Here is a 16,294-nt window from a genome sequence, read left to right on the forward strand (position 1 = left end):
AATATTTTGGACCCAATAAGTCTTATCATTGCAACTATAAATTAGAGGCCTAACATTAAATTGTAATAGCTGTCGTGACTTGAAAAAACATTGCACATTTATAACCCGACTAATGGCTGACTTATATCCAACAGTTTATTTGCGAATTAAACGCGCAGAACTTTGAAAATTTCCGATTTTATCTAACAAATTTAAATTTTTTTAAATAACTTCTTTTCTATACTTTATTGTTTCGAAAAAGATCATATATTTATCTGGAAAATGTTTGCTTTTAAAAAACACTCTTAACTCAAGTAGGTCACATTCGTGTAATTAAATATGTTGGGGAAATATAACTTTAATAAAGATTTGGAATTCTTAGGATACATATAATTAGATTAGAGGAAGTTATCATAGAGCCATAGAGCCCATTGTGGGTGCATTTGACTTACCAGAGAGAGAGGGGGGGGGGAGACTAAGCGGGATGACAATTTTCGCCCCCCTATCACGGGAGTAAGACCAAGATTGGTACCTGGTGGAAATTTATAGAAACACGGGAAAATGACAGCCGATATAGCCGCTGAAACGTCTTTGCGATCTATTATGGATATTAACAGCTTAGAAAGTGAGACAGATGCATCTAGGAAAATTAATTTCCAACCTCCTAGGATGCATCAACTCGATATAGTTATTATATAATTAGCAAATCTAAAACGAAAAATAAGTCTGTACCATGTAATTTCGATAAAAGAATTGGAAAATAGTAACCAACAAGTTGGCAAGTCAAAATATACCTCTCCTCGGAAGAGTTTTTAATTTTCAGTTAAGCGTAACTGTATCCGTGGTCCTGCGGTAGAACGTTCACCTTCCGTTCAAGAGGGCTCGGGTTCGAATCCCGGCCGATTAAAAAATTATACTACACCCAATGACAAAAAGAGGGCGCTTTAGGAAAAACCTTTATCCTGATTCCAAGAAACTGCGTACGCAGTGATTACCATTTGCCTGACAGACAGACCCACAGGCAGACAGACAAAGTCCCCTCGGAGAGGTAAACAATTTGGCAAGCCAAAATATACCTCTCCTCGGAAGAGTTTTTAATTTTCGGTGAAGCGTAACTGTATCCGTGGTTTTGCGGTAGAACGCTTACCTATCGTGCAAGAGGGCTCGGGTTCGAATCCCGGCCGATAAAAAAATTATACTACAACCAATGACAAAAAGAGGGCGCTTTTGGAAAAACCTTTTCCCTGATTCCAAGAAACTGGGTACGCAGTGATTACCCTTTGCCCCGAAAATGCGAACGCATTCGCAGGCCTGACAGACAGACAGACAGACAGACACGGTGGTTGTATAACCTCTCCTAGGGTACAAAGTCCCCTCGGAGAGTTAAAAACGGCAAATAATACTAAGCCTTCGCAGAGTTTTAAATCGGTTTCCTAAGCCGGAAATTACAGAGAAAAACGATTCAAAAGCTAAAAAATTTATCAATGTTGACATCAAAACGAAGAGTTAATCCACCCTTACGGAATCAGTGGTAGTCTGGATATTTGTGTAAGATATTTCAAAGATGATCAATTTTAATTATCATGTAGAATTAAATTATGAAGTAAGTTAATTTGTATTTAGGATTTTTGGCATTAATGATAAATAAAAAATGTATAGAACATTGAAGTATATGTTTTAAATAACGCAGTTCTTGACTGAACAAATAAACTTACATATAGTTTACTTAGGTAAATAGGTGTCATCCCAGTCCCACGCTTCCATGTCTAACAACACTCAATATCTAAGCCTTGTAAAACGTACGATATAGCAGACGATATTTCCATTTCGTTAGCTCACGTTAGATGGCGGTATCGTTACTGTGAAAACTCACATTTCAAATTCTTTTTTTTTAATATGTTATGTATAATAAAAATAAATGTAAAATAAAAATTGAGCATGTAAATTAAAACTAAACGTTAAAAATGTAAAATTAAAATACCATCACATGTAAATTTAAATGTAAAATTTCCAAAATACATCAAACTTAACAGTGAACCAAACTTTAAAAACAAGATAGACTTTTGGTATTAAAAACCGTTGTAATTTAAAATTTACTCTATTGTAAGGAGAAAACGCTGGCGACGGACAGTCGGAGAAAAAGGATTATCTTTTCGGCCGGGTTTCAACCGTCCACATTCCTTTGACCTGACTCATATCCTCGCCGGACTGTCCGTAGCTAGCGTTTCCTCTATAAACGTTGTAAATGGAAAATTTAGCTATCAGGGCAGTGATTGGTCGAACCCTTTCACTACCTTGCGAAATTTGTATTTTGAAGAGAGGAAAGTTGGAGGTTCACTGGGCAGTTGCTACTTGGGCTCCGCTAAGAAAGGACCCCAAGAAACTCCATAAAATAAAATAAGTGTTCCGAGCAAACAGTCTCATCTTTAAAAATAAAATAAGTTAGCTACTACATTTTTCAGTCGGTGTGGTAGTAAGAAGAAATAAGTCTCTCCCCAAGAGCGCGAACCTGAAAACTTACAATTAAAAAACAAAATAAATTAGGCGGGTTTCTTCATGGTGCCGAAACCCGGGAGACTATTAACGGTAATTAAGAACAGTTAATTATCAAGTCGCGAAATAAGAATTTAAACGAAAGAATAACCGAGAAACAAAGCGAATCATGGCTGACGAAGCCACTCGAGGAAACGAAATAAAGAAGCTGAAGGCGCTGAGAACGCCAGTCAGGGCGAATACAACCTACGCTGTTAATACCCTGACATCATTGCTGAATGCCATACCGGCCGATTTGAATATCGAAGAGGTGGAAGATCAACTTACCATCATCGAACTAAAAGAAGCGATGTTATTGAAGCTGGACACCCAAATCTACGACCTGATGACCGGAGATGACATCGAACTGTCGAAGGAGTGCGAAATGGTGGAGAAATATAACCAAGAAATTCTCGTCGCGAGAGCAAAGGCGAAGAGGAAACTTCGAGACGCCGGAGTCATCCCCGACGACGCCCGCAGCAACACGAGTTCTTCCGGGACATCGAACAGTGATGTTTTGAACTTAATTAGCGCGGTGAACTGTGAATCCAAATTACCAACTCTCGTGATATCAAAGTTTAGTGGTGACCGCACCCAATTTAAGGGTTTTTGGAGCCAATTTGAAACCATGGTTGCATCGAAAAAAGGGTTAAGTAAGACTCAATTGTTTTTTTACTTAAAATCATATTTAGAAGGTGAAGCTCTTCGAGAAATTTCCGGTTTGCATCCTTCTGATGCCAATTATGACGCAGCCGTTAGAATGTTAAAATTAAGATTCGATAGGGATGATATGATCGCGAAAGATCATTTGCGCCAATTACATATGTTAAGCCCAATTTCTAGCTCCAGGGATTTGGTTGCGTTAAGAAAATTTCACGACGAATGCCAAACTAACATTCGTAGTTTAAAATCGTTAGGGTATGATACCGCAAAAAATGGGGTGTTTCTTTGCCTTAAATTAGAAGAATGCCTCCCGAAAGATATTCGCTTAGAATATACAAAACAAAGGGGGTTAGCGGGAGACTTGAATATAGACTCGTTTATTGAGTTTCTACGAAAGGAATTAGAATACAGAGAAGCGTGTGATTTTATGGGCCCCCAAAAATCTGTTAAAGAAAGTGAGCCTTCGCGGGAAAAACAGAAGCCATTTCATAAGGCCCCCACGATGGACGTTAGATCAAGGTCTGGTTCGAATATGCCTAGTAGACTTAATCCCAGCGCGTCTGTTTTCGCCGCCAACGCTAGAGTTAAAAATATTTTTTGCATCTTTTGCAAAGAAACGTCGCACCCAACGTTCAATTGTAGGAATTTCAGCTTAGAAGATAAGAAGCGCATGGTAAATGACGCGAACCGGTGCTTTATTTGCACGCGCTTCGGACACGACGTAAAGGACTGTCCATCACCCTATTATTTATGTAAAATATGTACTAGGAAGCATAATATCGCATTATGTCCAGAAAATGAGGCTAATAAGGCAAAAATCAAATCAAAAGAAATTAACAAGGAAAAACAAGAAGTCGCGAAAGACGAAAAAGTAAAGGTGGGAAACAATCTAGTAACCTGCGGCCAAACAGTTCTGCTACAGACTGCCAGAGCATTAGCCAGAAACCCCAACAGCGGTAAGGGGGAAGAAATAAGATGTCTGTTAGATCCGGGAAGCCAAGCTAGCTTCGTAAAGGAAGATATATCGCAAAGATTAAATTTGCCGGTAGTAGGAATCTGTCCAGTCGAAATAACAAACTTTGGGAATCAAACTCCGATCGAAGCTGTCAGAAGATTAGTTAAAATAAGCCTAGAAAACGCTTCAAACCCGAGCGAAAAGATAGAAATCACAGCCGTCGAAGTTCCTTACGTCTGCGAGGCAGTAACCATGTCACGATGCAAAGATATTGAAAGATTAATGGAAGGCAGAGGGTTCCAAATAGCCGACAAATCAGTTTCAGGACACTCTGAGGATCTGAGCGTAGGAATTTTGATAGGAGGCGATAGTTATTGGGAATTCGCCACGGGCAAAACAGAGCGGCTTTCAAAGTCTTTAGTCGCCGTAGAAACGACCCTAGGCTGGGCCGTGCAAGGACCGGCACGGATCGGAGAGATAGCCGTCGGTACGTACGCCGTTAGCGTATTGCGAGTAAGCGTAGATAGCTTGACAATATCAAAGGCCTTGGAGTCATTCTGGAGCCTAGAAGGAATGGGCATCCACGAGGAGGCGCGAACTGATCCCACAGCGGACGATTTTATGAAGAAATTTAAAAGCGAAATAAAGATAGCCAACGGAAGATACAGCGTTAACTTCCCGTGGATCACGGATAAAAGTAAACTTCCAGATAACTTGACAGTAGCGAAGAAAAGAATGGACGGGCTAGTACGAAGATTCAAAAGGGAACCGCAACTCTATGAAGAGTACAAAGCGGTGATTGAAGGTCAACTCTCCGAAGGAATAGTAGAAAGGGTCGAGCGTCCCGAATTAGCGCCACAGGGAACTTATTACATCCCGCATCAAGCGGTGGTCAGGCAATCGAGCTCCACAACAAAGTTAAGAGTAGTTTTTGACGCTTCATCGAATGTCAAGGGTTGCCCTTCTCTAAACGATTGCCTGTCGAACGGCCCAAATCTTAATCCGCACCTGCTGACCTTGCTCCTAAAATTTCGAGGGCATCGAGTAGCGGTGACTGCTGACATAGAGAAAGCCTTCTTACAGGTGGCTTTGGAGCCAGAAGACAGAGATTCAACGCGGTTCCTGTGGACAATAGAAGATAAGGACGGCAAAATTTGTGAAAATACGCATCAAGTTTTAAGAATGGCTAGAATACCGTTTGGAGTAAAATCATCGCCATGCTTATTAGCGGCCACAATAAAAACTCATTTAGAAAAATACAAAACAAGCTACCCACAAACCTACGAAGTATTAAACGAGCAGCTCTACGTAGACGATCTGCTGGGAGGTGAAGAAGACGTTCAAGGAGCGTACGAGCTGTCAGAAAATTGCTCTAAAATAATCAGGGAAGCGAAAATGCACCTACGCAAATGGCAAACAAATTCATCGGATTTAAGAAGATTATGGGCGGAAACGACCGCGAGAAAAGGCACGATTGACAAGTTCGATGGAGAAGCCAAACCTGTAAAACAAAAGGTTTTAGGCCTAATCTGGAATCCGGAAACGGATGAATTATCCGTAGATTTTTCAAAACTACTAACCGTTGTAGAAGCTAATCAAAAAACGAAAAGATTTCTCTTAAGCACTCTCGCGCAAATTTTCGACCCTGTAGGAATTCTCACACCATATACCATCAGGGCGAAAATAATGTTCCAGAAACTTTGGAAATGTCAAGAAGATTTGAAAAAACAAAAGAAAATACTCGCGTGGGATGACAGTCTTCCGGAAGAAGTTAGTAAAGAGTTCAGCTCCTGGTGCGAAGAGATGGGTGACATCAAAGAAATAAAAATACCGAGATGCATTTACCAAAATCGTCAGTCGGAAGGAGTAATTGAAAAGGAGCTACACTGTTTTACAGACGCGAGTATAAAGGCATACTCCGCAGTAGTATATTTACGATACGTCACCGACCATGATGAAACTAGAATCGCTTTCGTTGCGTCAAAAACGAGGGTGTGTCCAACCAAGGAGCTTTCGCTGCCAAGGTTGGAGCTGATGGGTTGCCTCCTAGGCGCTAGGTTAGTCGCGAACATAAAACAAATATTCAAAAGGGAGAATCTGGCGATCAAGATGTGGTCAGATTCAAAAATAGCGATATACTGGATTAACAAACCCCCAAAGGAAAACAAGCCTTTCGTCCAAAATCGCGCCGTGGAGATAAACAAGCTGGTAGACCCCGAAAACTGGTCGCACTGCCCGGGCTCGCAAAATCCCGCTGATATTCCTTCGCGCGGAGCCAAGGCCAAACAAATACAAGAGGATCACCTATGGTTCCACGGACCCCCCTGGTTGGCCGAAGGAAGGGAACAATGGCCTCGCGAGAAAATAAGCGAAAATGAAATAGCCGAACTCGACGAAGTTCAGCGCGAAAAAAGAAAGTCTGTTTTGACGGTTCAAGTAAAGGACTCTATCGGCATACAAAGAGTCGTGGATTTAAAAAGATATAGCAGCTTTAATCAGGCATTAAGGGTAATATCCTATCTCTATCGTGTCGCGGGCAAGGCCAAAACGAAGAAAATGGAGAAGGGAGAAATCAGCGCGGATGAAATGAACCACGCTGAAACAAGATTAATTAAAGACATCCAACTTGAAGATTACGGAAAAGAAATGAAAGCGCTACAAGAAGAGAAAGCTCTACCGAAAGATTCAAGCATAGCTACTTTAAAGCCAAAATTGAACGAAGAAGGAGTCTTATGTCTAGGCGGCAGATTAGATGAAGGGTGTTTTAGTTACGAGCGTAAACACCCAATCATAATCAATAGAAATCAGGAATTAGCCAGACATTTAATGACGAGAAGTCACGAAGAAATGAAACATTGCGGAATTCAGGCTACCGCGAGCCAGTCACGCGAAAGATATTGGATAACTGCGGGGAGGCAGTTGGCTCGAAATATAGTGAGGTATTGTCATCGCTGCAAAAGACACAACGCCAAGCCCCACGAAGCCCCTACTGGGCTGCTTCCAAAAGATAGAATTACGGAAGCCGACGCGTTCACTGCCGTAGGAGTGGATTTCGCCGGTCCCTTGTTAGTTAAAATGGGAAAAGAAGAGGTAAAGGCCTACGTTTGTTTGTTTACCTGCAACGTAACGAGAGCGTGTCATTTGGAACTGGTTCCATCGCTGACGACCTACGAATTCCTAATGGCATTTCGACGTCTGATTGCGCGGCGGGGGTGCCCCTCAGTCGTGTATTCGGACAATGCAAAAACTTTTAAAAGAGCGAAACAAGACTTAAACTCCATGTGGGAAAATATCAACGACAAACAAGTGAGCCAATTTTTTGGAAATAAAGGAATAAGGTGGAAATTCATTGTAGAAAAGGCGCCGTGGGCAGGCGGATATTACGAAAGAATGGTCAAAACTACAAAAAACATCTTAAGAAAAATTCTAGGAAAGGCTTCACTATCATATCAAGAAATGGAAACGGTCCTCCTTGAAACCGAAGCGGTAATAAACTCCAGACCCATCACGTATCTCTACAACGATCACCAAGAGCCCGAGCCATTATCACCCGCTCACTTCTTAACAGGTAGAAGATTAACCAGTCTCCCGCCCCAAAAGTTAAATATCGCGAAGCTTCCCAAAACGCAAACCGAATTCGCTAGGAGGGTACGGTATAGGGAAACCTTAATGCAAAGATTATGGCAAAGATGGAGGCAAGAGTATATTTTAGAATTAAAAACGGCCCATCACGTACAATTAGCTAAACAAAACCAAAAAATTCGTGTGGGTGATGTTATGATCGTCCACGAGGAGAAAATTCCAAAACATATGTGGAAACTAGGAGTTATTGAAGAGGTAAATGAGGGACGAGATGGGGAAATAAGATCTTGCTTAATAAAATTAGGAAAAAATACCAGAATAAGGCGTCCAGTGCAACACCTCTACGCGTTAGAGATTAATAGATTTTGTAATAATGAAAATGTTTAAAGTTTTTTTTTAATTTTCTCGGAAAATACTACGTATTTTCGCGGGGAGTGTGAAAACTCACATTTCAAATTCTTTTTTTTTAATATGTTATGTATAATAAAAATAAATGTAAAATAAAAATTGAGCATGTAAATTAAAACTAAACGTTAAAAATGTAAAATTAAAATACCATCACATGTAAATTTAAATGTAAAATTTCCAAAATACATCAAACTTAACAGTGAACCAAACTTTAAAAACAAGATAGACTTTTGGTATTAAAAACCGTTGTAATTTAAAATTTACTCTATTGTAAGGAGAAAACGCTGGCGACGGACAGTCGGAGAAAAAGGATTATCTTTTCGGCCGGGTTTCAACCGTCCACATTCCTTTGACCTGACTCATATCCTCGCCGGACTGTCCGTAGCTAGCGTTTCCTCTATAAACGTTGTAAATGGAAAATTTAGCTATCAGGGCAGTGATTGGTCGAACCCTTTCACTACCTTGCGAAATTTGTATTTTGAAGAGAGGAAAGTTGGAGGTTCACTGGGCAGTTGCTACTTGGGCTCCGCTAAGAAAGGACCCCAAGAAACTCCATAAAATAAAATAAGTGTTCCGAGCAAACAGTCTCATCTTTAAAAATAAAATAAGTTAGCTACTACATTTTTCAGTCGGTGTGGTAGTAAGAAGAAATAAGTCTCTCCCCAAGAGCGCGAACCTGAAAACTTACAATTAAAAAACAAAATAAATTAGGCGGGTTTCTTCAGTTACCCAGCGTCCATCGAGAATCTTATCTCCTTTTGAGGGGTGGAATTTTCAACGAGAAAGAAAATTAGAATTACCCCCTACGCTTTTCTAAGACATTTGCGCTCCCAGAATTTCAGGCTCTGTAGTAACTTCTCCTAATCTAATTCTGGTATACATTGAAAGGTTGGTTCAAGGTTCCTATTAATGTATGGAACGTTTTCTCAATTATTTTTCAAAAATAATAAGTAATATTCCATCTAGTTCGCCAAGCACTACCGAAACACAATCTGGCTTTTGAATTGTATGGATTAGTTCTGTGGAACTACGATCAACGGTTGTTTTATGTTGACAAATTCATAATAAAGTATTAACAATTCATTCGCTGCTAAATATCTTAATGGGAATCAAATTGGTATTTATTGAAGTCGGTCCAACGTCGTTTCGGAGTTGTAAATGTGTGTACTTGAAGTCGGCCCATAGTTATTTCAAATTCGGCCAATAGTCATTTAAGAGACGGTTATATATCCATATTGATTGAAATTTCCTAGTTGATCAACTGTCGGCCGACCATAGAGAAAGGTGTTTTTGTTCCGCGATTGAGATTATCATTCTGATATCTAATCTCAATCGCGGAACGGTAAAAGCCAAGATTTTCTCTCTGCCCCACTCCCCAATCGCTGGAATATAATCGCTAAGATTCTCTCTTCTCCCCCTCCCCCCTTTTTTTGCACCTCCCCAATCGCCGGAATATAATCGCCAAGATTTTTTGGCTTTTCCCCCACTCCCCAATCGCTGGAATATAATCGCTAAGATTCTCTCTTCTCCCCCTCCCCCCTTTTTTTGCACCTCCCCAATCGCCGGAATATAATCGCCAAGATTTTTTGGCTTTTCCCCCACTCCCCAATCGCTGGAATATAATCGCTAAGATTCTCTCTTCTCCCCCCCCCCCCTTTTTTTGCACCTCCCCAATCGCCGGAATATAATCGCCAAGATTTTTTGGCTTTTCCCCCACTCCCCAATCGCTGGAATATAATCGCTAAGATTCTCTCTTCTCCCCCTCCCCCCTTTTTTTGCACCTCCCCAATCGCCGGAATATAATCGCCAAGATTTTTTGACTTTTCCCCCACTCCCCAATCGCTGGAATATAATCGCTAAGATTCTCTCTTCTCCCCCTCCCCCCTTTTTTTGCACCTCCCCAATCGCCGGAATATAATCGCCAAGATTTTTTGGCTTTTCCCCCACTCCCCAATCGCTGGAATATAATCGCTAAGATTCTCTCTTCTCCCCCTCCCCCCTTTTTTTGCACCTCCCCAATCGCCGGAATATAATCGCCAAGATTTTTTGGCTTTTCCCCCACTCCCCAATCGCTGGAATATAATCGCCAAGATTTTCTCTCTGCTTTTCCCCATTCCCCATTCTCCAGAATTTGTTTTAATCGCGCAGATTTCTGGAGGATGGAATTTACCCCTCTCTACTCTTACTCCTTCCCCTCCCTCGTTAACCATAATTCCCACTATCGCTTCCGAACCCCCAACCCTCCCCTCTCGTTACCCATAATTTCTTAAGCGCTGCTAATTTCAATAATTCTTGAACTCTAAAATATCCACCATCGCTCCCAATAGCTAGAAATCGGTTTTTCCCCCATTCGCTATAAATCGCAGCAGTTTGCCAGAATTAGTTTTACCTCACCGAAATACTTCATGTACCCAAAATTGGACCGCAAATTATTTCTTTTTAGGGGAATCTCTATGGGAGTTTAACATTACATTAAAGCTAAAAGGTCCAGTTTGGGGTACTTTTGGTCCGAAATGTGGTACATAGGGCCGAAAATGGTGACTTTGGTCGTTTATAGGGTACATTTGGTCCATTTTGGTCCATTTTTGGGTACATCAGAAATGCAGTTGGAAAAACGAAGAGCCGTAATTTTTCCCACCCATCCCCAAACTCCATAAATTTATCGATATAATTCCGAAACTCTATAATTAATTTATCTCTTCCCAACCCTTTTAATTTCTAGGATATAAGCAATAATAACAAGTTATTTAAATTTAATTATTTTTTATTTTAGAACTTTGTTTACATGATTACGTAAAATTGGTTCTACGACTAATTCAAAATTATATAAAATCCGTTTAAATCGTAATTTATCTATATAATTGTAATTAATGCGAAATGGATATATACAATTTCATTTAAAGGGTTGAAACGAACTACCTTCAGCAACTTGTATAAATAATTTAATTAAAAGTTCTAGCTTACGTATTTGTAGTGTCTAACAGCAGTATCGTCTGACATACGAGGGACAGTCACAAACGTCGTCCTCTTCAGATGCAGGTGAGAAGCTTTTATCGATGACAGTAGTTGCTTTTGGCGTAGGTGGAATGTCCCATTCTTGCGAGATGTACTTTTTTCCGTTGGTGAATTATCCCTCGACGCGCAGTTTGGAAAGAATCTGGCATGTTCAAGTTCTGGTACGTCTCCTGATTCCCAGTGTTCTAAGATTCCGTGGCACTTGTAATATCGTACTTCATCTCCGCGTTGAATATAGTAGAATCCAGCCTTCGCTAGTTTTTCTTTGGAAACATGTGGATTTTTCCAGTGACAAAAAGTTTCAAGTCGATACGCTTCGATTTCCATAGTTGATCTAGACAAAATATGGTCTATTGTTTCAAATTATACATTCACTAAGCCTACATGCTAAACCTAAATTTATCACTAAGCCTACTAAACCAAATTTTCTCAATATGGTTAAATTCTACGCTAAAATTATCAATATAGACGCTTTTTCAATATGCAAATTGTTTTAAAGATGTCTAAAAATATAGTCTATTACAAAGAAAAAAATAGTTACTTCCTTTACGGTTGGAAATCCTTTGTCGAGCTGTAAAAAAGACGGAACTATGCGCCGAAGAGAAATGACGCGTGGGAGATTAATCAGTTCCTATCTTGTTGAGATTAATTCATCACATGAACTAAACTTCAAATAACCCTCAAATTCTATTGGCTGTCTCTCTATGAGATAACAGTTCTAGACACTGCATCTAATGATACCCATTGACGTCATATAATTTTACCCACTTGAAAAAAACCCATTGTTGACGTCACATAATTAACCCAGTTTAATATCTTAAGTGGAACCCATTGTTGACGTCACATAACTAACCCACTTGAAAAAAAACCAATGTAGATTCCTCTCGAGAGCTTTTGATGCAATCATATGCTAGAAAACAATACAATTAATAGAAATTTACATTAAATTAGTATACTATTAATACCATTTTGCGAACTACAGTGAAAAAGTTACAATTTTACGGTAGGAACGTTTTCCAAATACCATTCTCATTTTAAACGCTTTTTCAATAAGCTAATTGTCTAAAATATATAGTCTACTACAAAAACAAAATAGTAAATTACTTTCTACGCTAATCTTGGCCTAAAAAAAGCAGAATACTAAAATTCATTTTTTAACCCTAATTCAGATTCCTACCTGGTAAGCCTAAATTTAATATACTAAGCATAATATGCCTTAAAGTTCAAATACTTTCTAATACAATAAACATTAATGAAAAATACTTACTTTGTATGTACAATGAACGCTCCAAAAGGCTGAAAATGTAACATGGAACAAGACAGAATTTCTACTCAAACCTTTCCGATTGTAGCGTCAAATAAAACAAAGATCTCGCTAAGTCAAAGTTCAGTTATCTTATCAATCGTACGCGCGCGCCCGGAAAAATGAACGAGTCACGTGAGAATCGGTACGTCACGGGAAAATAGGAGAAGTGTTATCACTTGAGCCCTTTTATCATTATATTTATTTATCTACGGATTATTTCAAAGTTTAGATGGCGCCATGGTTCTCAATACAGTAAGCCCTAACTAAAATATGGTAATAGTATGCAATAAAGAACGCAAAACGTATTTAAAGGTTTTATTATTTTCGATCGCGTTGGTTCTTTTTCCTCTGTCTTTAGTATTTATAAATATTTTCCTATCCATAAACCATTTCCTAACTGGTGGACTTTGTTAAGACTAAAATTTTACTTATAATAATACGCTGAAATACATTTTCCAATACGTAAAAAATAAAAGCTAGACCTAAAAACCTGTAAAGTTTAAAAAGCTAAGACTAAATTTCTAAGCCTAACCCATGAAAGTACATTTTCCGTAAATCATATCCTAACATGAATGCATTTGTTAAGAATAATTTTTTTTTAAATACGCTAATTAATTTCGTAAAAAAGCATAAATTTTAGTTCGCCCTTCCTCCAAAATATCTAATAGAGCTAGTACATTCTCGATAAATATACATGTTCTTGGGGAATAAGAGACGTTTTTTTTATCAAAGATAGTATGAATCCGGCGACTGTTATCCGATCCATGCTGCCTGGTGTATCTTTGTACCAGCCAGATGTCGCTAGATCCTTCAACGAATAAATATTTCACATGATACTATGAAATTCTACGTGTAGAGTGCAGTTATCTTATTAAACGTGAGCGCGCACAGAAAAATGAGCGAGTCACGTGAGAATTGGTACTTCACCGGAAATAGGGGAAGTGCCCTTTTATCAATATATTTAATTAAGGATTATTTCAAAGTTTAGATGGCGCTATGGTACTAAATACAGTAACCCCAAACTAAAATATGGTAATAGTATGCAATAAAGAACGCAAAACGTATTTAAAGGCTTTATTATTTTCGATCGCGTTGGTTCTTTTTCCTCTGAATTCCTAGTTTCTGCATCTGTCTTTAGTATTTATAAATATTTTCGTATCCATAAATCATTTCCTAACTGGTGGACTTTGTTAGGACTAAAATGTTACTTATAATAATACGCTGAAATACATTTTCCAATACGTAAAAAATTAAAGCTAGACCTAAAAACCCGTAAAATGTAAATAGCTAAGACTAAATTTCTATATAAAATCGTACAATTCTATCAGAACTTAAACCGGAAGATTCAGGCATATAATTTCCAAATACACAAACTACATTTGGAGTACTAATATTTATACTCACACAATTATATTTCGTACTAACAATTTCACCATCTTTTAAACTTTCAAATACTGCCAAGTGTTCGTCGCATATTTTTGTACTTCTCAAGGTGTTAAAGAAAAAGTGGTTCACACCAGAGCAAACCTTTTTCAATTGAAAAAGCATTTCACTCCCCGAAACTGTCACTTGCTGACAATGTGTAAAATTGGGCTTACGGGATTTCAAGTAATTTAACATCCACGATTTTCCTTCATTTCCATCTTTTCCTATTACAAATATTCTTTTTCGGTCTGAGATAATTATATGTTCCAATAAACTTTTCTGCCATGGTCTAAGTCTATATATTTGTTTATTCGTTTAGTGGTTTTCATTTGTTCCACCCAAGCGCTTGTCAAATTTCCAAAGAGATGCGATGCGATGGTAGTCCAGATCGAGCAACGGCTTCTGCGCGGACTCGTTGTTTATCGATTTCCGCTTCTACTTTGAATAAGTTTACTTTGTGAGGGTTTAGACTGCAACGTCTAATATGTCAACTCAGTTTTGATTTAAACGATTTATTGCACGTTGTACACGATGTACGTTTACATTTATGGGTTCTTAATCTATAGCTACGTATTCGTTTCTCGCAACTTGGACACTGAATATATTTGTTTCGACCCATTTGGAATATATTTAAAGGAGACAAACACGTACTTTTTTACTCGAACCGAGACTATTCATAAACTGTTCTCGATTTTTGGGGGATCTCCGTATATAAAGTTTAAAATATGTGTTCTGAGGGTAGAAATAATATCAGCCCTATTTTGATTTTCTTCCAATTTAAGTGTTTCAGATAACGTTTACTTATTCCGCACCTTCCATCCATTTTTTCACATTAATTTGATATAACCTTGTATCTTCCTACAATTCAGTTTTATGCTATGTACAATTCCCTTATTCATTGCATCATTCCAAATTTAGTCTAATTCATTCACGAGCGTTGATCTTCTGAAATGGATATTCCAATAAAACCTTTTTCTTATATCATCGCTTCTGATTAATCTGAATGTTGTCAATATAAAAAACATCATATGCTATATTTAAATATAAAGGATAAACAATGCTTAGGTTAAGGATAGATTGAAATGGAATATTTATGTAAATAAGCATAAATTTCTGAGGGCCTTTTCCTCCAAAATATCTAAAAGGGCAAGTACATTCTCGATAAATATACAAGTTCTTTGGAATAAGAGACGTTTTTATCAAAGATAAGCCAAGTTTATACCTTATTGTCATTAGTTCCATAACAAGAACCTCGTTGTAACGTGATAATGGCTACCCCTATCGAGAATATTCGGCACTAAGAAATTCTACGTTTCTATGTATTATATGGGTTTTAACAGGTCTATTGATATTTTAAATATCCGTGAAACGTAAACTTATCAGAATAAGAAATGGCATACAATGAGATTAGATAACTAGATAAAGATCATTGATAATAAAATTCTAATCGTGTAAATCTAACATATATTTTTTTTACTAATAATAAAAATATTTAAGAAACATGCTATTATTTTTAACATATATAAGACAATTTTTTGTTAAACGCTATTTCTTTTAGTTAAACACTAATATCAATTTCTGAACAAACTCTTTCAGTTTATTTTTAACAGCAAAATAGTGTATTAGATATTGTTTAAATTAATTTCAAGTGAAAGGGTAGTTAAACTTACCACGCATTTCCTTAACACGTAAGCTGGTGCAAAATCGTTTGATAGTTTCACTTACTGTATTTCTATTTTCAATAATGAGCGATTTTGATTTAATATAATTAATGTTAAATTCTTTATTTTTAATAGAAAAAATGTTAATTATGGTCGCGTAGGGGAAGATCATACATAATGGTGTCGGAATTATAATATTAAATAACACACTAAGCCTTGGTAAAAACGTGTTTGGTAAGTTGCAACTATGCAAGGAGTATAATTTCAGCAGCACTATTTTTCTAAGCCGAATAACGCATTTTCAAAGTGCTACGCTTCTAACTTTAATTTAGATGGCCTTAAAGTATTTAACAAATTGTGTAACCAAGTAAATGGACCTTTAAACAACATTTCAGTCATAAAGTCAAGGAAATGTTCAAATATACGTGTATTTGGTCATTTTGATGGTCAAATAGCTCAGTATGGAACTGCCCGCGCCCCGATGGTGCCCCGCGCCCCCGTCGACGTCTGATATGTGAAACGGGGCATCGACGGGGCGCGGGCAGTTCAATTCTGAGCTATTTGACCATCAAAATGACCAAATAAAAGTATATTTGAACATTTCCTTGACTTTATGACTGAAAAATTGTTTAAAGGTCCATTTACTTGGTTACACAATTTGTCAAATACTTGGCTTTAAGGCCATCTAAATTAAAGTTAGAAGCGTAGCACTTTGAAAATGCGATATTCGGCTGAGAAAAATAGTGCTGCTGAAATTTTACTCCTTGC

The 16,294-nt window shown here is 38.0% G+C and overlaps 2 protein-coding genes across 2 annotated transcripts; one reads left to right on the top strand and one right to left on the bottom strand.

The window, feature by feature from the left end:
• Nucleotides 1–2,641: 2,641 nt before the first annotated feature.
• LOC149927107 (uncharacterized) lies at nt 2,642–8,098 on the top strand. The gene has a single exon (XM_090157799.1). The coding sequence runs from the start codon at nt 2,642–2,644 to the stop codon at nt 8,096–8,098; it is 5,457 nt and encodes a 1,818-aa protein (XP_090013925.1).
• Nucleotides 8,099–11,026: 2,928 nt separating this feature from the next.
• Nucleotides 11,027–12,481, bottom strand: LOC149927108 (putative inhibitor of apoptosis). Its single transcript, XM_090159229.1, has 2 exons — nt 12,402–12,481; nt 11,027–11,468 (listed from the first exon to the last, which is right to left on the bottom strand). Exons 1-2 carry the CDS (start codon nt 12,443–12,445, stop codon nt 11,075–11,077), a joined length of 438 nt encoding a protein of 145 aa, XP_090015355.1. The 5' UTR covers nt 12,446–12,481; the 3' UTR covers nt 11,027–11,074.
• Between the last annotated feature and the right edge of the window lie 3,813 nt (nt 12,482–16,294).

Source organism: Leiobunum rupestre, chromosome 9 (genome assembly GCF_980474605.1).
Source record: "Leiobunum rupestre chromosome 9, qqLeiRupe1.1.hap1, whole genome shotgun sequence".
NCBI lineage: Eukaryota > Metazoa > Arthropoda > Arachnida > Opiliones > Sclerosomatidae > Leiobunum > Leiobunum rupestre.

What these genes read in the sequence shown, in the direction of transcription:
- LOC149927107 (XM_090157799.1), top strand. Translation starts at nt 2,642, where the DNA reads ATGGCTGACGAAGCCACTCGAGGAAACGAAATAAAGAAGCTGAAGGCG.
- LOC149927108 (XM_090159229.1), bottom strand. Translation starts at nt 12,445, where the DNA reads ATGTTACATTTTCAGCCTTTTGGAGCGTTCATTGTACATACAAA. An exon ending in GCGTTCATTGTACATACAAA is followed by an intron (nt 11,469 to 12,401) that starts GTAAGTATTTTT and finishes TATTTTGTCTAG; the next exon opens with ATCAACTATGGAAATCGAAG.